The sequence below is a fragment of the Hevea brasiliensis genome, chromosome 11 (genome assembly GCF_030052815.1).
Source record: "Hevea brasiliensis isolate MT/VB/25A 57/8 chromosome 11, ASM3005281v1, whole genome shotgun sequence".
NCBI lineage: Eukaryota > Viridiplantae > Streptophyta > Magnoliopsida > Malpighiales > Euphorbiaceae > Hevea > Hevea brasiliensis.
Window position 1 is genome coordinate 82,143,884 of NC_079503.1, and position 23,771 is coordinate 82,167,654.

At 36.9% G+C, this 23,771-nt stretch overlaps 1 protein-coding gene across 6 annotated transcripts; it reads right to left on the reverse strand.

The window, feature by feature from the left end:
- Positions 1–19,097: 19,097 nt before the first annotated feature.
- On the reverse strand, positions 19,098–23,469 carry LOC110671128 (nudix hydrolase 11). Of its 6 annotated transcripts, none has more exons than XM_058130220.1 (7): positions 22,735–23,460; positions 22,185–22,663; positions 20,960–21,639; positions 20,718–20,860; positions 19,941–20,060; positions 19,655–19,859; positions 19,098–19,471 (listed from the first exon to the last, which is right to left on the reverse strand). In XM_058130220.1, exons 3-7 carry the CDS (start codon positions 21,228–21,230, stop codon positions 19,461–19,463), a joined length of 750 nt encoding a protein of 249 aa, XP_057986203.1. In that variant the 5' UTR covers positions 21,231–21,639; positions 22,185–22,663; positions 22,735–23,460; the 3' UTR covers positions 19,098–19,460. The 6 variants fall into 6 exon arrangements, with proteins under 6 accessions (XP_057986203.1, XP_057986202.1, XP_057986201.1 ...); XM_058130219.1 differs by lacking the exon at positions 19,098–19,471 and having other exon boundaries at positions 19,483–19,859; positions 22,185–22,260; positions 22,468–22,663; positions 22,735–23,463; XM_058130218.1 differs by lacking the exon at positions 19,098–19,471 and having other exon boundaries at positions 19,483–19,859; positions 22,185–22,324; positions 22,468–22,663; positions 22,735–23,463.
- Between the last annotated feature and the right edge of the window lie 302 nt (positions 23,470–23,771).

Below are 23,771 nucleotides of genomic sequence, written 5' to 3' on the forward strand. Positions count from 1 at the left end.
AGCGCGCGTGCGACGCTTGGACTTCCCAGCCAAAATCCGGCCGATCCAGCCACCAATTGGATCGGGTCTTGTATCTAAAATCATCTATTCGGTGAGAGCTTTCCATAGACACCAAGAACGCCGAAATCCATCGAGCGGTTTGTCCAATTTTTGTCCGGGAAGTTTTAGCCCATTTTGACTTTCGGGCTAGATTTCTCGCAAACCGTGAATCCCACGAGAAAATCGAGAGTACCCGAGCGCTCCACTCGTCGAGAGCTTCGCAGCGACATAAATTTCGAATTTTTCCGACACCATTTTTCGGTGGGTCCCACGGAACTTCGCAGTGTTTTTCTGAGCATTTAATGAGCTTAGAAAATTCTGAAAAATTTATGTACTAACCCCCGTGTTATGGGCTTCGTGTAGGTATCCTCAATTCGCGGAAATTCGACAGTTGTCCGGTGCGTGAATTTTCGGCCAGATGCACTGCACGAAAAGTCTCCGAATTGGATCGAAGTTTTGGCTATCCCCCCATTGTCAGACGTTCTGAGCGCGTTCCCAAAGTCAGAATCGGCAAAGGTAAACCCAAACCTTGCTTTTTCGTAATTTTCTAGTGCTTAAATAGGATTAAAAATCCATAAAATATTCGTGGTAGCTTAGAAAATTATGATTCTTTTTGCAATAGCTTAGTAATATTGCTAAGGACCGCAGGGCAAAGTTTTAGAATTTTTAGAGCTTGTTTGGGCAGTTTTTGCAAAAATGATCAATTATGAGGACTAAATCGAAATTTTACATATTGTGATGAATGATTGATTTGATGGGCCCAGGAGGGGCTGTGTGATGTGATTGAGTTGTGGATATATGGATTGTGAGTATAGAAGTGTGTTTTAAGCCCTTTTGCAGGTTGGGTAGGTCCTAGGTATAGGGGAGACTCTACCGGATTTTTGGCACGACTTAGGACGTATTTGGTCTTTTTCTTGGTTTGTATTGAGTCATTTGTATTAAATAAATGTAATGTAATTGTCAGGTGAGCCGGGACAGCCTTCTTTCTCCGCCCAGCCGCCACAGTGACCGTTGTTAAGTCTGTGAGTAAAATATTAATTTTAATAATAATTTCGATATTATTATATGTTCAAGCATGCCCATGCATCACTTATATGCATATATTTATGTAGTTAAACTCTAGGCACGATTTATGTTGCATTCATAACTGTTAGCGTGCCATGGATGTTGTTGTGGTAATTTGAAGCAGTGTGCGTGCGTTGGCGTGCGTGTGATGTGGTGTGGACTATGGATAGGACGGGTAGACACGGCTTGAGATATTCGCTGGGACCCGGTCCTTCGGGGTAGACACGGCTTGAGTTCTTCGCTGGGACCCCGATTTGGTTATTAAGTGGAAGTCCGAGCTGAGTTCTTTGCTGGCACCAGGTTGGATTTAAGAGAGTTGTATAGGGGATCAGCTCCCATATATTATGATTGATGTTACAGGGTGCGTGAGTGCTCCAAATTACCTTTTTGATGTTATGACGTGAAAATGTTGTTGATGTTGCATTTCACTCCACAGGTTGCATTAGTTCTAGATAGTTATAGAGATTATGGTTAAAATTGATATTTTACTCTCTGAGTCGAATGCTCACTCCTGTTCAATATTTTTCAGGCCACAGGAGGATATTTTTGAGGTTAACCTGCTTTTCTCCCTCGCAGGTCGTTTACCAATATTTGTGTAATTCTATGAACTCCTAGAATTTCCGCATGTGTTAGAAACCTTCATTTAAATTGGGCTTGTAATATAAGTTCTTATTGTGGACCTATAAAATTATTCTATGCATGTTTGATGGACTGAATGAGGGAGCTGAGCTCCCATTTATTTTTATGATGATATGAGTATGTGGAGGGTGAGCTGAGCTCCCCAATGGGTTGTTTATTATGTTTACAGGTCGGGTGAGTCAAAAACTCCCCGTTGAAAGGTCCACTTTATGGCCGGACTCTGTCCTGTTGGTTTCTTGAAATTGGGCCCAAATGGGCCTTAGAATTGGGTTAATGAATAGTTAGGCTTACTACGGGCCTCGGGGGCTTTAGGCTGGCCCAGTTCCTAGTGCCGGTCCGGCACATAGGTTGGGTCGTGACATTAAATACTAGTAAAAATTTTTGTCCATTTTAATTTTGCCGCAAATTTTATAAAAATTTTGACAGAGTTCCCTCTGTATTTTGAGAAACCAGTTCTTCACAGACCTGTAAAAAGCACTTTCAAAAGTTTTCCACAACTCCCAATCTCCAATAAAACTCAAATCAACCCAATTCAAATCACTTCAAAGCAATTTCCACAATTTAATCAAATTTGGTCATCACAAAATTTTTAATACTTCATTAACAAGGCATAAAGCAGAAAATTCATATTTACAAATATTAAATTTACAGAAGCAAAACCCAAAATAATATTATTACAATTTATTTACAACTGCTCAATTTACATTGATACTTATGACATTACAGTATTTACATCAAAATAACCATAAGGGTATAAAACAATACCCAAGAAGTTCTTGTCAATCCCGCAGCTCACTCTGCTGCTTTCTCCTTGCTCTTATCTGCGACAGTAAATTAAACTATCGCTGAGTATAAACATACTCAGTGGTGCACAATAAAAATTTAAAATGCGATACATAAATCATTTGTTGATGAAACATAATTTGAATACTTCACAATCACATTTCACAAATATCAAAGCTCATAACAACTCATTTTGTCAAATAATATATTAAACACAGTTTAGTCAAACAATTTCATAAACACAGTGTTGCCAAAATCATACACAACTTAATCCATGACACAAAATTTCCGATCAATGCCGCGTTATACACCACGACAAAGCAATCTACAACCCCATTAATCGAAATCAATGAGGGAGGTGGCTAGCTGGCTAATGAGTACTCATCCGATCTACAACCTCAACTGGCAAGCCAGAGAGGGAGGAAAATAAAAGATCTCAACCTCATAAATGGAGGAGGAAATGTGATACTGTCATGCTAAGTGTGAACATAAAATCCATTTCAAACATTTCATTCAAATATTGCATACAAAAATCAAATTAATTTCCAAAGTTACAATTTGATCACAAGGTGGCAACACAAAAGTTCATAAATTCATACTGCATGTTAAATCAATTTTTTTAAGGGTAAAATGCTTAAATAGGATTTATTGTGTACAAACCTGACTAGAGTCGCCTAAATCCGAGTTTTCTAGAGAGAGTTATAGCCATCCAAACACTACTGCTCAAATGAAAATCTGCAGAGTTGCAGGTTTGATAACTCAACTTTGCTCAATAATTTGAATGGGTTAATGGCATAATTTGGGGTGATGTTCTTCATGAAAGTTTTAGATCTATATCTCCTCTAATCCCTGGCCAAATTTCAGGTCAATTTGACCTGTCTAACTCGAGTTATGACCAAATGAACAGTTGTTCATTTTGGTGCAGTGGCAGCCTGCTCTCATTTCACTTTGGTCAATTGTTTCACCAAGTTTTGGTCAGTTTTTGGCCATGGTTCCTTAATGAAAATTGTGCTATTTTATGTCTATTTTCATCTCTAATTGGTGGCATATCAATTGGGCTTGTAAAATTTGAGTTTTGGTCCTTCAAAGTGGGTTTGGTCATGCTGCCAGCAGCATGACCATTGGACCTAAGAATTTAGTTTTCATTCCAACAATCCCCACACATCTCTTTTGGTCATTATTGACCATTTTTCATCTCACAATAGACCAAAGTCATCATTTGTGCATTTCTCCAAAATTTGGTTCACAAACCCTAGCATTCAAAACCCTAACTCATCACTTTCATGCATTTAACTACTTCTAATGGTTTTAATGTTAATCATTTAACTAAGTAAGGTTTCTAAACTCATTCAATTGCATCATATTCATGCAAACCATACTCCTCTTAGGCTGCCCGAAAATTCAGTTTGTTCTTCCACATATTTTTATTTCATTTTAACACATTACAAGTTAATTCAACAACTAATGATGCATTAAAAATGGAAAGTAATAAGTTAACATGCTCACCTCTCTTTAATCCTCAAAACCCTATCTTTAGCTCCTCTTTCTTCTTGTAATTCTCTTCTCAAGTTGCAACTACAAGCTTTAATGAAGTTCTTATGAGAGTTATTATGGTTGGGTAAGGAAAAATTAAGCTTAATGTAAGCTTAAAGAAAGAGTTTCCATGGGGGATTTAGGGAAGCAAGTGGGGCGGCAAGCCAAGGGAAGAAGGAAGCTAAATTAATTTTTTATTTTTCTTTTATTTTCTTCATCTTTATCCCTTTTTGAAGACCAAAATTCCTAAATTAATAAAATAAATAAATTAAGCCTTTATGACATCATTCATGATGTCATCCCTTTGACTTTTCTATCTTCTTTCTCTTCTTTTTTTTTCTCTATTTATTTTTTTCTATTAGTTCTTTAATTTAATTCTCGATTCTGAAATTTTTTTCTTGATTTTATTTGTGATTAGGTCGAGTCACTCTGGTCAATTGACCAAATCGCCCCTGGCCGGTTCATCCCGGTTTGCAAAATAATCCAATATTTCTTTCGGCTCCCTGACCTAATTATTTGACTGACTTAACAGTTCTTTTTCGTGATTTTCTCTTTTCCACTGTGTCCATAAGGGTCCTAAGGACCGCAGCGTCACTTTTTACCGTTCGAAATTTGAGTTTAAAACGACTTGCGATGCGTTCAGGAGGTCACTCATCGTGTGACTCGGCTCGTTTAACCTCTTATGTTCTGTTTTTCTTATTTATAGTTAACTAATTAAACATTACTAATTATTTGTGTTTATGGCTTCTCAAGTTGTCTTAGGTGTGGCCCTAATCCCATTAATTGTCCGGACCGACACCGGTCACCGAAACAGTGAAATATACCAGGCTATGCAACGGGGTTGTTACAATTCTCCCCCCCTTAAATAAATTTCGTCTCGAAATTTTTACCTGGTATCAATCTCTGAACAGCTGTGGGTGTTGTCTCCTCATGTCCTCCTCTCGTTCCCAAGTAGCTTCTTGGCCCGAATGATGGTTCCACAGCACTTTTACCAACGGTATCTGCTTATTCCGTAGCTGCTTCACCTCATAAGCCAGAATCTTTATGGGTTCTTCTTCATATGTGAGGTCTGGATTCACTTCTATTTCTTCTACTGGTAGTACATGAGATGGGTCTGATCGGTACCTCCTCAACATAGACACATGGAAGACATTATGTATCTTCTATAACTCTGGAGGTAGTGCCAACCGATATGCCAAAGGACCCACTCTTTCCAGAACCTCATATGGCCCGATAAAACGAGGACTTAGTTTCCCCTTCTGCCGAATCTCATAATCCTCTTCCAAGGAGAAACCTTGAGGAAAACTTTCTCACCCACTGCATACTCAATATCCCTTCTTTTCAAATCGACATAGGACTTTTGACGGTCTGATGCAGTTTTAAGTCGACCCCTGATCACCTTGATTTTCTCTTCAGTCTGTTGAACAATTTCGGGTCCAATCATTTTTCTTTCACCCGTGTCATCCCAACACAATGGGGTTCTACATTTTCTGCCATACAAAGCTTCATATGGAGGCATCCCAATGCTTGATTGGTAGCTGTTGTTGTAAGCAAACTCAATCAAAGGCAAGTGTGTATCCCAACTACCCTCAAACTCAATCACACAAGCCCGTAGCATGTCCTCCAAGATCTGAATTACCCTCTCAGACTGGCCATCTGTCTGTGGGTGGAATGCAGTACTGAAGTTCAATCTAGTTCCTAGGGCTCTCTGAAGACTACCCCAGAATCTAGAAGTGAACCTAGGATCTCTGTCTGATACAATGGATACTGGCACTCCATGCAATCTCACAATCTCATCAATGTACAACCTGGCCAATCTGTCCAAATTGTAGTCCATTCGAACTGGCAGAAAATGAGCAGACTTAGTCAGTCTGTCGATAATGACCCATACTGCATCATGACTCTTCTGTGTCCGCGGAAGTCCCATTACAAAATCCATTGTTATTCTTTCCCATTTCCATTACGGCACTGGTAGTGGATGTAACAACCCAGTGGGTACTTGATGCTCTGCCTTTACTTGCTGACAAGTTAGGCATTTGGATACAAACTCTGCCACGTCTCTTTTTAAACCCATCCACCAGTAATGCTCCTTTAGCCCTCTATACATTTTTGTACCACCAGGGTGCATGGCAAAAGGAGACTCATGTGCTTCCTTCAAAATGATTTGCCTCAAATCAACATCATTAGGAACACACATTACGCCTGGTGTAGCGATAAACCATCATCTACGATTGAGAACTCGGTTTCTTGCCTGTAGGACTTCTTCCAACGACTTACGATACCTTTCATCATTACGAGCGACCATTTTGATCGATCAATCAACACTTTGGTGTACATGCCATGCAACTGCTGCCCATCATCATTAATCTCTAAACTGGCATGTAATAACCTCAACTCATGTACCAAAGACAAAGGAGTAACCCGTAGACTTGCCATAGTCTTGCAACTTAGGGCATCAGCCACAACATTAGCTTTCCCTGGTTGATAGTCTATCAGACAATCATAGTCTTTTATCAACTCTAACCATCTCCTCTGTCTCAAATTCAACTCTTTCTGGGTGCCCAAATACTTCAAACTCTTATGATCTGTGTAGATGTAACATTTCTCCCCATACAAATAATGTCTCCAGATCTTAAGAGCAAACACAATGGCTGCAAGGTCCAAATCATGTGTCGGATAATTCCTCTCATGCAGTTTCAGCTGACGTGATGCATAGGTAATGATATTTCGATCTTGCATCAACACACAACCTAACCCGTTGTGAGAAGCATCGCTGTAAACTGTATATTCTTTACCCGGTATAGGTAAAGTCAGGACTGGAGCCTCTGTCAAACATCTCTTCAATTCATCAAAACTTTGCTGGCATTTGTCCGTCCACTGAAATTTCACATCCTTTCTAAGTAGCTTAGTCAATGGAGATGCCAATATGGAGAATCCCTTCACAAATCTACGGTAGTATCCAGCTAAACCCAGAAAACTGCGAATCTCTGTGACATTTCTGGGTGGCTTCCAATTAAGGACAGCTTCAATTTTGCTAGGATCTATCTTAATACCCTCTTCTGATACTACATGCCCCAAAAAGGATATCTCCTTCAACCAAAATTCACACTTCGACAATTTGGCATATAGCTGTTTCTCTCTCAAAGTCTACAGTACAATCCGCAGATGTCTATCATGCTCTTCTGCATTCCTCGAATAGACCAATATATCATCGATAAATACCACAACAAACTGATCGAGGTATGGTCTGAAGATAGTGTTCATCAGATCCATAAAAGCAGCCGGAGCATTAGTTAACCCGAATGGCATAACCAAAAACTCATAATGGCCATAGCGGGTTCTGAAGGCAGTTTTAGAAATACTCTACTATTGTACTTTCAGCTGATAATAACCTGATCTCAGGTCAATTTTGGAGAACACAGCTGCACCCCTCAACTGATCAAACAAGTCATCAATGCGGGGCAATGGATATCTATTCTTTATTGTCACCTTATTCAACTGCCGATAATCAATACACAAACGGAGAGTGCCATCTTTTTTCTTTACAATCAACACTGGTGCTCCCCAATGTGACACACTAGGACAGATAAAGCCCTTGTCAAGCAGTTCTTGCAACTGCACTTTCAATTCTTTTAGTTCTACAGGTGCCATTCTGTATGGTGTTATGGAAATTGGGTCCACACCAGGCATAACATCAATTTCAAACTGCACTTCTCTTTTTGGAGGTAATCCTGGCAATTCATCAGGAAACACATCCGGAAAGTCACATACAGTAGGAATGTCCTCCAATGTTGGACTCCCCACTTGGGTGTCTATCACATGTGCCAAGTATGCCTCACACCCTTTTCTAATCATTTTCCTGGCCAATGCAGCTGAAATGATGTTTGAAGGCAATAACTGTCTCTCCCCATGTATTCTTGAGGAGACCAAAAGTGGTATCTTGATCTCTGATCAATCATGGCGTGATGCACGGCTAACCAATCCATGCCCAAGATAATGTCATAATTTCAAGGGCATTTCAATTAAATCAGACAGAAAAGTGTGTCCTTGGATCACCAAAGGACAATCTCTATCTGACCTATTTACCACGACCTCGGCCTAATGGACTAGTTACTAACACATCATAGTCCATTGGTACACACTGAATAGCAGTAGAACACATCACACTAGCACTAACATACGAATGTGTGGAGCCAGGATCAAATAACACATACACATCTTGGTCAAGGATGGAGAAAATACCAGCTACAACATCTGATGTTTCAGCCTCTTCCCTCTGACGCATGGTATACACTCTGACTGGTGCGCCACTAGGTACTGGCTGGTTAACAGTGCTCTGACTTCCAGGGGTGTTACCAGGACCCCTACCTCTGCCTCTACCTCTAGCAGCTGACGGTGACCCTCTAGGTGTAGAGACTTGGGCTGATCCTTCAGATGTAGCAGAAGGTCCAAACCGGCGCGGACTAGTGCAATCCTTAGCGAAATGTCTGCTCCCTCCACAGTTAAAACATGCACCGGTAGCCTTGAAATAAACCCCACCATGAGTTTTACCACACGTTTCAAACTGCCGGACCGATAGAGCTCCTCGGGGTGCCTACTGGGTCTGCTGACCAGACCGGGGTGGTCTTTGGCCAGAAAATCTGCCTCTGCCTCTACGGGAGCTAGATCCCCCAAATTGTTTCGTCTTCCCAGAACCACTTCCAGATGCTTGTTCAGTAGTCTTTTCAGTTTTCTCTTTCTCTTGTGAACCCTTCTTCACTGCCCCTTCGGATTCTATCCTTTCTAATTCCAAGGCTTGTGAGATCAATTCAGCAAAATTGATGCGAAACCCACAACTTACATTCTCGGACTCGCCTTAGCGAACTCAAACCTCTTGCATCTGTCTGCAGGGGTGGAGACTAAGCTTCGACATAGTGGCTTAGCCTCGAAATCTCTCTCATATTACCTCTGATTCGGTTCCCTTGTTTCAAACTCAAAAATTCTTGCAACTTCATATCCACATATGCATCGGGAACCCATTTCTGTCGGAACTCCCTCAAAAAATCTGTCCATGTCAGCACAGGTGGCTCAACCAGGTTGTGGGGGATGGTCTTCCACTATTAAAATGCATCCCCTTGTAACAATGAAACGGAATACTCAAACTTCAATTCTTTTGTACACTGTAGCTTCCTGAAAACTCGTTCCATTCTTTCCAACCACTGTTCTGCCTCCAGTGGATCCACAGTACCTTTAAACTCAGTGGCCCCAAATTTCATCAATTTTTCATACTGCCGAGCTGAGGGCTGTGGTTGGGCTACAGGTATTACCATCTGAGCTTGGGGTGGCACATTACCCGCCATTTGCTGAAAGAAGGCAGCCATCTGCTGCATAAATTGAGCAGAAGCTGCGGTCTTTGGAGCAGAGTGAAGTGGTGACCCACTCACATTCAGAGTCTTTGGGGCTTCTCCTTGAACCTCAGCCTCAACAGATTTTTCTTCGGAATGATCTCCTCCTTCCATTCCGTTTTTCACAATTGTTCTACTTCCTGAGATCAAACACAAAGAGGTTGACCTCCATTAGTGCATATTCATTATGTAAATATGTCATATGTATCAATTAAAGACACTTGAGTAGTTGTACTTATCAAAGAAATATTCACATACATAGTCAAAATTTATTGCAAAACCATGCTCTGATACCACTAAAACATGTCACACCTTACCCCTCCGTAAGGCATAACATGATCCCGTAGAATACTTAATGAACTACCGAACTTTACCTACCGATAACTCATTAAGTACCCTACAAGGAATTTTAAAACGATTTTCTTACATTTTGGAAGTGATGAGCATTTTAGTGAGAATTAAAAACCATTTATTCAAAGTTTAAATACTAGTAAAAATTTTTGTCCATTTTAATTTTGCTGCAAATTTTATAAAAATTTTGACAGAGTTCCCTCTGTATTTTGAGAAACCAGTTCTTCACAGACCTGTAAAAAGCACTTCCAAAAGTTTTCCACAACTCCCAATCTCCAATAAAAACTCAAATCAACCCAATTCAAATCACTTCAAAGCAATTTCCGCAATTTAATCAAATTTGGTCATCACAAAATTTTTAATATTTCATTAACAAGGCATAAAGCAGAAAATTCATATTTATAAATATTAAATTTACAGAAGCAAACCCAAAATAATATTATTATAATTTATTTACAACTGCTCAATTTACATTGATACTTATGACATTACAGTATTTACATCAAAATAACCATAAGGGTATAAAACAATACCCAAGAAGTTCTTGTCAATCCCGCAGCTCACTCTGCTGCTTTCTCCTTACTCTTATCTGCGACAGTAAATTAAACTATCGCTGAGTATAAACATACTCAGTGGTGCACAATAAAAATTTAAAATGCGATACATAAATCATTTATTGATAAAACATAATTTGAATACTTCACAATCACATTTCACAAATATCAAAGCTCATAACAACTCATTTTGTCAAATAATATATTAAACACAGTTTAGTCAAACAATTTCATAAACACAGTGTTGCCAAAATCATACACAACTTAAGCCATGACACAAAATTTCCGATCAATGCCGCGTTATACACCACGACAAAGTAATCTACAACCCCATTAATCGAAATCAATGAGGGAGGTGGCTAGCTAGCTAATGAGTACTCATCCGATCTACAACCTCAACTGGCAAGCCAGAGAGGGAGGAAAATAAACGATCTCAACCCCTTAAATGGAGGAGGAAATGTGATACTGTCATGCTAAGTGTGAACATAAAATCCATTTCAAACATTTCATTCAAATATTACATACAAAAATCAAATTAATTTCCAAAGTTACAATTTGATCACAAGGTGGCAACACAAAAGTTCATAAATTCATACTGCATGCTAAATCAATTTTTTTAAGGGTAAAATGCTTAAATGGGATTTATTGTGCACAAACCTGACTAGAGTTGCCTAAATCCGAGTTTTCTAGAGAGAGTTATAGCCATCCAAACATTACTGCTCAAATGAAAATCTGCAGAGTTGCAGGTTTGATAACTCAACTTTGCTCAATAATTTGAATGGGTTAATGGCATAATTTGGGGTGATATTCTTCATGAAAGTTTTAGATCTATATCTCCTCTAACCCCTGGCCAAATTTCAGGTCAATTTGACCTGTCTAACTCGAGTTATGACCAAATGAACAGTTTGGTCAGTTTGGTGCAGTGGCAGCCTGCTCTCATTTCACTTTGGTCAATTGTTTCACCAAGTTTTGGTCAGTTTTTGGCCATGGTTCCTTAATGAAAATTGTGCTATTTTATGTCTATTTTCATCTCTAATTGGTGGCATATCAATTGGGCTTGTAAAATTTGAGTTTTGGTCCTTCAAAGTGGGTTTGGTCATGCTGCTGGACCTACGAATTTAGTTTTCATTCCAACAATCCCCACACATCTCTTTTGGTCATTATTGACCATTTTTCATCTCACAATAGACCAAAGTCATCATTTGTGCATTTCTCCAAAATTTGGTTCACAAACCCTAGCATTCAAAACCCTAACTCATCACTTTCATGCATTTAACTACTTCTAATGGTTTTAATGTTAATCATTTAACTAAGTAAGGTTTCTAAACTCATTCAATTGCATCATATTCATGCAAACCATACTCCTCTTAAGCTGCCCGAAAATTCAGTTTGTTCTTCCCCATATTTTTATTTCATTTTAACACATTACAAGTTAATTCAACAACTAATGATGCATTAAAAATGAAAAGTAATAAGTTAACATGCTCACCTCTCTTTAATCCTCAAAACCCTATCTTTAGCTCCTCTTTCTTCTTGTAATTCTCTTCTCAAGTTGCAACTACAAGCTTTAATGAAGTTCTTATGAGAGTTATTATGGTTCGGTAAGGAAAAATTAAGATTAATGTAAGCTTAAAGAAAGAGTTTCCATGGGGGATTTAGGGAAGCAAGTGGGGCGGCAAGCCAAGGGAAGAAGGAAGCTAAATTAATTTTTTGTTTTTCTTTTATTTTCTTCATCTTTATCCCTTTTTGAAGACCAAAATTCTTAAATTAATAAAATAAATAAATTAAGCCTTTATGACATCATTCATGATGTCATCCCTTTGACTTTTCCATCTTCTTTCTCTTCTTTTTTTTTTCTATTTATTTTTTTCTATTAGTTCTTTAATTTAATTCTCGATTCCGAAATTTTCTTTTCTTCGATTTCATTTGACAGTTAGGTCAGGAGTCAGCTCTCGGGGTCAATTGACCGAATCGCCCCTGGCCGGTTCATCCCGGTTTGTAAATAATCCAATATTTCTTCCGGCTCCCTGACCTAATTATTTGACTGACTTAACAGTTTTTTTTCATGATTTTCTCTTTTCCACTGTGTCCATAAGGGTCCTAAGGACCGCAGCGTCAGTTTTTACGGTTCGAAATTTGAGTTTAAAATGACTTCGCAGTCGTTCCCGAGGAGGTCACTCATCACTGTGACTCTCGGCTCGTTTAACCTCTTATGTTCTGTTTTTCTTATTTATAGTTAACTAATTAAACATTACTAATTATTTGTATTTATGGCTTCTCAAGTTGTCTTAGGTGTGGCCCTAATCCCATTAATTGTCCGGACCGACACCGGTCACCGGAACAGTGAAATATACCAGGCTATGCAACGGGGGTGTTACACACTAGTCTATGTAAAGTAATATTTGGTCATTATGAAGACAATAAGCTTGAATGATGATAAAATCACTCATCTCTTTCCTCTATCATTCGAAGGAGCTACTATGTCATGGTATCACAGTTTGGAGATGAGGTTAGACGAAAATCCTACCTCACTCCTATTATAAATAGCTTGTATATTAGATGATAGAGAGAGAAATAATTTCCACATTGTTGAAATATATGAAAAGGAAAAAGTGAATATATATATATATATATATATATTATTCTGTTATGGTACTTAGCACGTATGGGTGTGAAATAAAATAATTATTTTATTTTAATTCTCGTAAATAAATTACGAGCAGCTGTATTTGTTAACAAGTAGATGTGTCTGTTAATAAATAAATATGTCTATTATATACAAACAGTTATAATTATTAGAAGATGTGTCTTTTAATAAACGAATATAATCACATCTATTAGAGAATATAGTGATTTAAATAAACAATTATATATGTTGGAGATGGATAGATATGTTTGTCTAGAATAGGTGCCATGACTTTTCATCATCTATAAATATGGATGAGTTTTTAATTCAGAAATATACTACTTCTATTTCTTCTTCTTCTTCTTCTCTTCTACTCTCTCTAAATTCGGTTTCATATAAAGAGTTCTTGAGGAAAATCTTCAGGAATTGCTATCTACAGATTTCAGGCTTTATTGTATCCTGAAGGTATATTGTCATAATCTTGCAGCAATCTAGTAGAGGCAATTAATATCTTAAAGATAGTGATTCATCACGCCTCAAAGCCTATTTTACACCTGCTGCCTCAATAATTTTAAGGTATTAATAGCAATAAGTCTAAGGCTATTTCTGTGATGAATTAAGAGTTCATGAAACTAAATCGTTTTGATGGAACAAATTATATCCACTGAAAAGATAAGATGTTTTTCTTACTTACTGCATTGAAGATTTCTTATATACTTGATCCAATCTACTTGTTATTTCACCACCAACACTAGAAGATTTTGAACAAATGAAAGTAGATCGGAAAAAATAGTAAAGAAGATGAATTATTGTGCAAAGACCATATTCTCAACAACTTGTTAGATAGGCTATATGATCTGTTTGCATCTATCAAATCTCCAAAGGAAACCTAGAATTCACTAGAGTTCAAATACAACATATAGAAACAAGGTGTGAATGAATTTCTTATCATGAAATATTTTTGCATGCCAAATAGTTAATAATGTGTCTATTATCGATGAGTTACATATCCTTTCATAAGTTACATATCCTTATTTCAAAACTTAAGAATTTGAAAGTAGTAGTTCCTAAGTCATTGCAAATGAGATGAATAATAGCAAAACTTACTGCTAGTTTCAATGTTTATAGGAAGAAAATTTTTTGCATACTATATAAGACTTTTCTCTTAAACAGATTCAGAAACAATTACACATTGAAGAAGTTTTTTATGCGATAATTTGTCTTTATGTAGATGAAATGCTTATAATTAGAAGAAATATAAGGTTATAATATGATACTAAAGCTCACGATGAATGTGTTAAAGAAGCTAATAAGATTTATGTGCATAACTCGCAGGACACCTTTGGTATGCATAAATATTAATTCATGTTGATTAAGTTTATCACTAACAAAGTGGGGAATATTGTTAGAAATAGTTAGTGATTGGAAAATGTCACGACCCAATCTATGGGCCGGACAGGCACTAGGACCTGGGCCGGCATAAAGCCCTCGAGGCCCATAGTAAGCCTTACTGTTCTCAAACCCATGACCAAGCCCACAATTTAGGCTCAATATGTATATAAAATAATTTAAATTAAATTGTTATAATTTTATTTCGGGCCAACTTAGCCCAGTAATTATCAGAAACTAAAATTAGGGGAGTCCAGCTCAACCTTGTTATATCATTTATAACTATTTAAAACTCGTAAAAAATTTTCATTTGTTAATATAAAAACTTAAATTCATACAGTCCCTGACAGGCTTAATGCGACTACTAGTACATGCGGAGTTTTAAATTATAAATTTAGATAATAATAATACTGTTAAGTAATTTTTTATTTTCATAACCTGCGAGGAAAGAAACAGGTTATTCTGAAAAATGTCTTCTCCTGTAGCCTTGAAAAATATGGTGAACAGGAGTGAGTGTTCGACTCAGAGAGTAAAATATCAATTTTAACCATAATCTCTATAGCTAATGCACCCTATAGAGTGAAATGTAACATCATCATAAATTTCATACAAATCACAAAAAAAAAAGCAATTTAGAGCACTCACACACCCGAGAGTGTCAGACAATACATATATGGGAGCTGATCCCCTATACAGCCCTCTTAATCCAACCTCTAACGAAGATCTCAAGCCAAACTTTCGCTTAATAAACCAAATACGGGGTCCCAGCGAGGAACTCAAGCCGTGTTTACCCCGAAGGACCGGGTCCCAGTGAAGATCTCAAGCCGTGTCTACCCGTCCTGTCCATATCCAACACTATACCGCACACACGACAATGCACGCACACTGCTTCAAATTACCACAAATAACACCCATGGAAATCCATCAATTAAGAATGCAATATAAAATGTGCCTAGTGTTTAACTACATAGATATATACATATAAGTGATGCATGGGCATGCTTGAACATATAATAATATCGAAATTACAATTAAAATTAATATTTTACTCACAGTACACTGAGGACTATTGTTGCTGCTGGATGGAGGAAAATAGTTGACATCGATAACCTAAATAATTAAATTATAAATTTATTAGTACTAAGTCAAAATAAAGCTCTAAAGAGACAATAGACAACCTAATTCATGCCGGAAATCAGGCAGAGTTTCTCCTATACCTAGGACCTACCCAACCTGCAAAAGGCTTCAGAATACACTTCTATATCCACCAATCACACAATCACAACTCAATCACGTCACAAGGCCCCTCCTGGGCCCATCCAACAATCAACAATCATAATATGAAAAATTACAGTTTAGTCTTTATAATTAACCCCTTTTGCAAAAAATACCCATGTGAGCTCTAAAAATTCTAAAACTTTTCCCCGCGGTCCTTAGCAATATTATTAAGCTAATGCAAAAGGAATTATAATTTTCTGATCATCCACAAATATTTTATGAATTTTATTCTAAATCGGTATTAGCCGAAAATGAGCAACTTGGAGTTCGGGTTTACCTATGCCAATTCTGACATCTGGAACGGGTCCAGAATGCCTGAAAATGCTAGGATTGACTATAATGTTGACCACGTTCTGAGACGGGCCGTCGGACAGCCGGATCTGGCTGAAAATGTGGTCCCGACGCCGGTGAGTTATCCTCGATCCAATTGCACCTAAATTAAGTCCAAATTGTGTTAATAATTATTATAAAATTATTTTTAAATTTTGGAAATCGAAAAAGTTTAAAAATATCACCAAACGATCTGGACCGTCTGATTATCGCCTTTTTCAAACAACATCCGATCTGAGCAGGCCAGTCTTATCTCAAAAATCTCGTCATCCTGAGTCCAGCGGTGGCCTTGGATTTCCGATCCGACGATCGAATCGCCAGAAAAGTGGCCGGAAAGCCACTGCCATCGCTTTTTCTCTCCTTTTTCTCTCTCTTCATTTCTTACCAAAAAACTCCATTAAAACCGGCGAGTCTTGTCAGACGAGGAACCCAGTGCTGCCAGAAGCTCGCTACTAGCGTCCCCTGTCTTCCCGTCGTCGGAGATGGCCGGAAACAGCCTTGGATGGTCCTCGTCGTCGCTCTCTCTCTCTCTTCAATTCTCGTCACCGCCGCCATCTTCCGTCGCCATTTCCTATCCCTGGTGGTCGCTCGGTCACGATGAAGCCGCTGGGGTGGTCACCGATAGCGGGTCCCTTGCCGCAAGAGGAAAACGGGAGGGAGGAGGAGAGTCGAGGAGAAAGAGGAGGAGAGTTGGAGGGGGGGGGGGTCTGCTGCATTTTTCAATTTTTGGGGTTTTTTTTAATCTTTTAATTATATTATTAGTCCCTCAACTTTTTAAGAGTTTACAATTAGGTCCAAAATTATTTTATTTGTTAAAGTTTAATAAAATTCAAGTAATGAAAAATAAATATAATTTAGGAAATTTAATTATTTTATTCTCATTTACTAAATTAACTTTAATTAATTTAATTATTATTACTTTATTTATTATTATTATTATTATTATTATTATCTTCCTTTAGTTTTTAAAATCAGTTCAAATAAATCCTATGATATTAATAACATAATATTTCCTTTTTATTTTTTTTATAATTTAAAAATTTTTGGGTTATTACAGAAAAGTTATTGCATAATTGAAAGAGTTATGTTTATTCATTAAAAGGTATCAAAACGAATTGATTATTACCAATAGTTAAATTTATTCTAAGATATGTAAGTAAATAAATATAATTATTCTAAAAAATATAAAGTGAACAATTGTATTTGTTCTAAGAGGTATAAGTAAACAGATATAATTGTTCTAAGAGATACAAAGCGAATGATTATTTCTTTTCTAAAAGGTGTAAGTGAACAAATGTAATTGTTCTAAAAAATATAAAGTGAAGTACTATATCTATTCTAAAAAGTATAAGTGAGTAGATATAATTATTCTAATAGACAAAGTGAACTATTGTATATGTACGAAGAGGTACAAATACTTTATAAATACCAGTTTGAAATAAAAATCTATTAACTTTTCTCTTTTATCTCTTTTCTTCTCTTCATTTATACTTGCAATCAACATTATTATTCTTTAATTCATTCTTGAGAGAATTCTAAAATTTATTGTCTAGAATTTTGTTTAGGCTATTATCCTAGAGGAGACTGCCTAAACTATCCCAAACATGGACATTTGTCTATAGTGACGGTTGTGGAACCTTTGCAAGAATTAAGTTGCCATCCATGACTCTATTGGAAATTGATGCCTTAATTAGATGTCCCTCAAAAGAAATAATGAATATGTCTAGTTATTATTCAGGTGGCGACTCCTGTCTATTTATGCCTTTGTGGCATAAATCCTTAGTAGCATGGCAGTGGTATGGGAAGATGGTAGGGGAAGACGGTACTTACCAGTAAATTTGATTCTATTAAAATTATATAAATTGCATGTCTAGAAAATATTGTCTAAGGAAGTAGTACTTAAGTGAGACCGATGTGACTCCACCATCTTTTTTGGGCAAGAGTTGTATCCATACAAAAAGTTGTATCCATTGGCTAAAAGATATAACTGAATGAAGAAATGTAATTCTTTTTAATAGTTATATGCATGAAGAGGTGAATTTGTTAGTCAAAATATTGGTAGACTTTGAGTAGTAAATATAAGAGCCTTAAAAGTTATTTGTATGGAGTGACAAAAGGACAAATGAGTGTGTATTTGTGTATATACAAGTTTGGCCTGTTTCTTAATTTTTGGAGGGTCTCATTTTAAATAAATTGTAAAGTAAATTGTTTCTATAAGTAAGGTACACATATGGATTGTGAATTATCTATGGTAGACTAGTAAAACAAATATTGTGGACATTCTAGGGTTATATAGATGCCAGTTGAATAAGTAGTACCAAAGATAATAAGTCAACCTTCGGCTGAGTTTTCACCTTGGGTGAAGGTATTAGTACTTGGACATCAAATAAATAAACTTGTATTACTCATTTTACAATTGAATCTGAGTTTATAGCTTTGGTAGCTGCATGTAAAGAAGCAAAATGACTGAGAAACTTATTATCGGATATTAAGGTGTAGCCACAACCGATGCCATCAATTTTTTTGCATTATGATAAACATGAATATAGGAGACAATTAATCTCTGATGGTGTTATAACTATGGTTATGTTAAATCCTGTAATAATCTAGCAGATCATTTAACAAAAGGGCTCTTGAGAGTTATGATCATAAATACATATGCTGGATTAGGATTTAGAATATTTCATTAAATTTACTAGTGATAGGAACCCTACTTTATGATATTATTACTAAATAAAGTTTAAAATCTCCAAGGTTTGTGCAGAGCTGAATGTTGATGGATTGAGAGGAGACATAGTGACTAACAGAGCTGCAACGACTCTTGCTGCTCTGAAGGGTAGAGATAATGTCACAGCAGAGGATATTGCTACTGTCATCCCCAACTGTTTAAGGCACCGTCTTAGGAAGGATCCATTAGAGTCAATCGACTCAGGTTTACTTGTCATTGAAAAAATCTATGAAGTTTTTAGCTAAGGGTGGCATTTAGATGTCTCTTTCTATGCTTTTTTTTTACTCACAATTGAATCTTACTTTTGCTGTTTTTCTCATTTTGCTTTTATGTGTTATGCTAGTTAATCAGTCACTTCCTCCTAAAGAGCATTTGGGACATAATGAGATGTGGTAGGATACATCAATATGCTTGAGTGATACCCGTAAAATTACATAAATAAAAATAAAATATAAATTATCTCTTTTACCCCTTAAAGAGGTTATATTACACATCATTCTACCCTAATTTCCTACCCCTTGAATATTCTACAAATGTAGACAGGTTGTTCCTGTTTTTGTCAAGGATCTTGTACTAAATTGAAGAAAATGAATTCTATGCACACATATTCTGCTGTCAGAAATTTGAAAGTTTACTCATCTCTTCGTCTGAGAGGTACTATACTTCTGAAGTTGGCAAAAGACCCTTTCAACTTCTGCATCTTCTTGCAGAGTGAAATCACAAATTTTCACCCTTTTGGCACATGAAGTATATTCTTCTATTCATGAAGTATCTGTAAATATATTCGATAAAACCATAATATTAATTCATTTTTGCCTAAAAGATCTCCGGATATCAAATTTATTACACTGGCTGAGGAGTTGCACTTGCAGTATTTAAATTTATTGTACAAGTAAAATTTTCTTTATAAATGACAAATGAGTAGTACTAAGGCAAATCTACAGCTTGGGGATACCTTTTTTAAAAACTCCAGTCCAAAATGGGGGCCTCTGCTCTGAAAATGTGGGTGCTCGTTGATAGACAATTGATGCAACTCTAATCATGATTCCAGCCGTTAAAGCCCAAATCACAAACTTTTGGCTCCCTGATTGATAGTCAAAGAAATGGAGTAAATACTTGTATCCCATCCGTTGTTTCCCCTCTGCCCTGCGGTTCTCATCCTGCATTCACCATTCAGAACTATAAGCCAATAATGAAAGCTTGGCAGATTAATTTTGAAATCTAATTGATAATCATAGAACCTTGAGAAACATTTCTAAGGGAACATCAAAGATTGATTCTACTTCATTGGTGTTTGGAGATGGAACGAAAGCTTTCTTGTCAAATAGTATACCCACCACCGGAACTACTGCTATGCCACGCTGCAAATAGAATCCATGTCCAGTTTCAAAATCAAGTAGCAACCAAGCAAACAAAGAGAAGAACCAGCATTCTGCTCAGTTGACTTCGTATGATGAACTGAAGATAATGAAGTGGATGCAAAGTGGCTTGAAAAGCTGTGGTTACAGAAGCAATGATGGGTAGCATTTTTGTGAACGCCATTGTGTCTTAATCATACAATGAACAAAAAATTATTAAAACCTTGAAACATCAACACCAATGAACACTAATCAAAATATCACTTTCGTTAGTGAAGAAAGACACGAGCTCATGATGTCCCACATTCAGAAAATCCAAAACAAGAGCTTTTATCAAATTTAGCTATCCCTGATAGTTCATAATATCCAATAGCACATTTAAATTGAACCTGCTATTGGTTATAGTATAGTTGTTTCAAGCCACAAAGAAAGAAAAGGCAGAAGGCGTTCCTCAAGTAGATAATGTTTGAAGCAACGTTTTTATCAAATTCCATGTAGCAATGACTGCGTTTAACCAATTTTGATCAGGGTTATCTGAGTTTAATTACAAAATCATATATCAAGTGATCCATCTGTAGGCTAATTGTTATTGTCAACCATGTACCATCGAATCATCACTGCTAAAAGGGCAGCAACTTATTAGAAATGGAATTTGCATACCAAAGTTATAAATGGTTCAAGAACAGCAACAACATCAACAAGAGAAGGATCCAAGCCAATCTCCTCCTTAGCCTCCCTCAAGGCAGTCTCTATGTCATCAGCATCGCCTTCCTCTCTTTTCCCGCCCGGCAAAGCAACCTCTCCTACAGTCAAACACAACCCATTTGGCTTATTCAACACTGTAATTGCAAGATCATCAATTTGACATTAAATTGATTAATAGCAAAGCAAGGTCTCTGTACCAGAGTGAGAAGACAGAGTCGAGGAGCGCTTTGTGAGGATTACACGCATATCGCTATCATTTCCTTCGAAGATGCAAATGAGAACTGCCGCTCTGTTGTTGATTCCTGCAGATTCTGTAGTGGAATTCAAATTCTGGGAAACTGAATTTCTTCCTTCTTCTGGGACACCTTGCTGCTGTTGCTCTTTGGTTGGGTCGTTTAGAGAGTAAAGAGGCTTATAGAGGCGGAGCTGTTGAGCTAAGGACAACAATTTCTGGGATTTCTCTCCCATGTTAGGGTTCCTATATCTCCGGATCTATGCTGAACTGGGTTCCGTTAATTGTTAAAAATTACGAATTTTGAGTAGAAATGTAGGCGGGGATGCACCATAAATCTCCTTTTCTTTTAGGAAGAGGCACACAGTACGGTTACAGCGATGCCTCTTTGAAGTCACAACTGGATAGAAAGGGCTGAACCTGGATCCATAAATAATAATGAGACCTGGATATAGCCCACTTGAATTAGCAGGCTCTTCAAAGAGGTCAAGAATGAATCTTCCAACTAACCCAACTGGGATTTGCAATCTTCATTTCTGCTTGTTTCAGTAGTTACAATTTTTTATGAGGTCAAGAGACTGGTAAACTTGAAAGAGATGCTGCTCCACCAGCAAAAACTACCAATCATGTGCCATCCACGCTTTTCTGTTATCAGCAAAGTGGCATTCATCATTAGCAGCAAAATAAACCAGAAAGTAGTAATCTAACACCTAATCTTGAATTGCCTAGCCTGCTTAGTCCAGTAGCTGAAAGCATACTAAGATCTGAGTTTTCACTCCCCCAATTTCAAAAAAGCAGCTAATCTCGGATTTTGGTTAAAGTTTAGATTAATGGGATTTGCATTTTCATGAGTCCATGTCTTTATAAGAAAACAAGGTCTATAATGTAGACTTGAATAAATTATGTCTACTATAATCAACATTGCTTCATAAATTAGAAACAACAAATGATATTTAGGGGAAACAAAAAATTAAAAACGTAATACATAACAAGACCTTTAAATGACAAAAAGAGCAAGTTGAATACATAACAAGGCCTTAGGCACCCTTCATTCTCAAGTTTCATGAAGAATTATCTCTTTGTAGATGTGTTTGTTCATTGGTGGCCACGTAAAATTGAAAGCTGGGATCAATTCCTCCAATAACTTATATTTGAGAGTTATATCTGAGAAATCATGCAAGAAAACTAACCCAGAAGTCGAAGGCCACAGCTTCATCGAAAACTTTCTCCCATCAAGAAGTTAATGACACTTGATGCCGGCTACACCTTTTATTTGAAACTAATTAGTCCCATCAGTTCACAATTAACTGAAAAACATGACATGCTGTGCCTACATCATAACCATTCTGTTTTAGTAGTCTGATCTGAATAATTATTTTGAATAGATCACACTATTTTATTGTAGCAGCTTTGATTATTTGGAGTACAACCCAACAAATATTTCCACAATTCTTCAACGGATCAGTGTTATACATCTCCAGGAAACCTGAATTTAAGATTCTGCTCCACAAAAGCTGGTGGCTGCTGGGAGACCACTGATGCAGCTCTAATTATGATCCCAGCTGTTAGACCCCATATCAAATACTTTTTCTTCTCTGTTTCATTGTCAAAGAAATGAACCAGATACTTTTCGCCCATCCATCCTCTCCTCTACTCTTTGATTTTCATCCTGAACCAAACAGTTCAAACATAATTCTTCAAGAAGAAAAACCAATAATTAAATCTGCTAAAGAAGCAAACCTTAATGAACATTGCCAATGGAGCACCAAATACTGCTTCAACTTCAGTAGGGTGTGGAGTGTACCTGAATGCTTTCTTATCATGTAGTATGCCTATAACAAGAATTACTCTCAGGAGATGCTGCAAAGAAAACCAATAATTGTTAAAGGAAAAAGGCAAAGATAAATGCCATTTAAATTTTTGCTATACCTAACAAACATGTCCGTCAAATATTCCAAGTCATCATGTGCTAATTGTTTGCTTGCAACTGTCTATTCAAACCTAAGCAATTTACATCTCCAATGCGCATCATAGTTGTGAGGAAAAATATTACACTAACATTACTCATTGAAACTGAAGTACCAATCAGGAATGTTACTGGGAATTCTGTTACTTTAGTTTTTTGGACATTGCCCAAAAAGAAACCAGAAAATTCTCATTCTCATTACACATAAAATTAACTACTGACATGCCAAATAAATGAAATTATGCACCAAAGTTCGGGTGGTACAAACCTAATACATCAGACAGAGACGAGCCCTGTCAAACTCAACAGAGAGCGGAATGAAGAGTGCATTATAAAGAAAGCATGTATGAGTTAAAATTGTCACTCTTTTCTCAAGGATTTTATCATAGAATAAAACATAATAGCATTATTCAGTCTCTCTATCAAATGACTACATAGTTCCCCATTAGTAAATAGCTAACCAATTTTCAGACCTTATACAAAAATGGTTCAAGAACAGTAACAATATCAACAAATGAAGGATCCAACCCAATTTCCTCTTTTTCCTCCCTTGTTGCTGTGTCCCCATCATCCTCATCACCCTCCTTTGCTTCTTCACCAGGCAATGAAACTTCATCTGCAACTAAGAACACCCACTTACTTTAATAAATGATCACCAACAACTTCCCACACCCCAATCATCAACCATAAGTATTACATTTGTTCTTGGTTACATGGAAATAGAGAAAAGACAAAGGAATTGGAATAGGAAATTCTTAATTCAAAATTTTTAATTCACAAATGAAATCTGTAGAAAGAGATGATTCTCTTT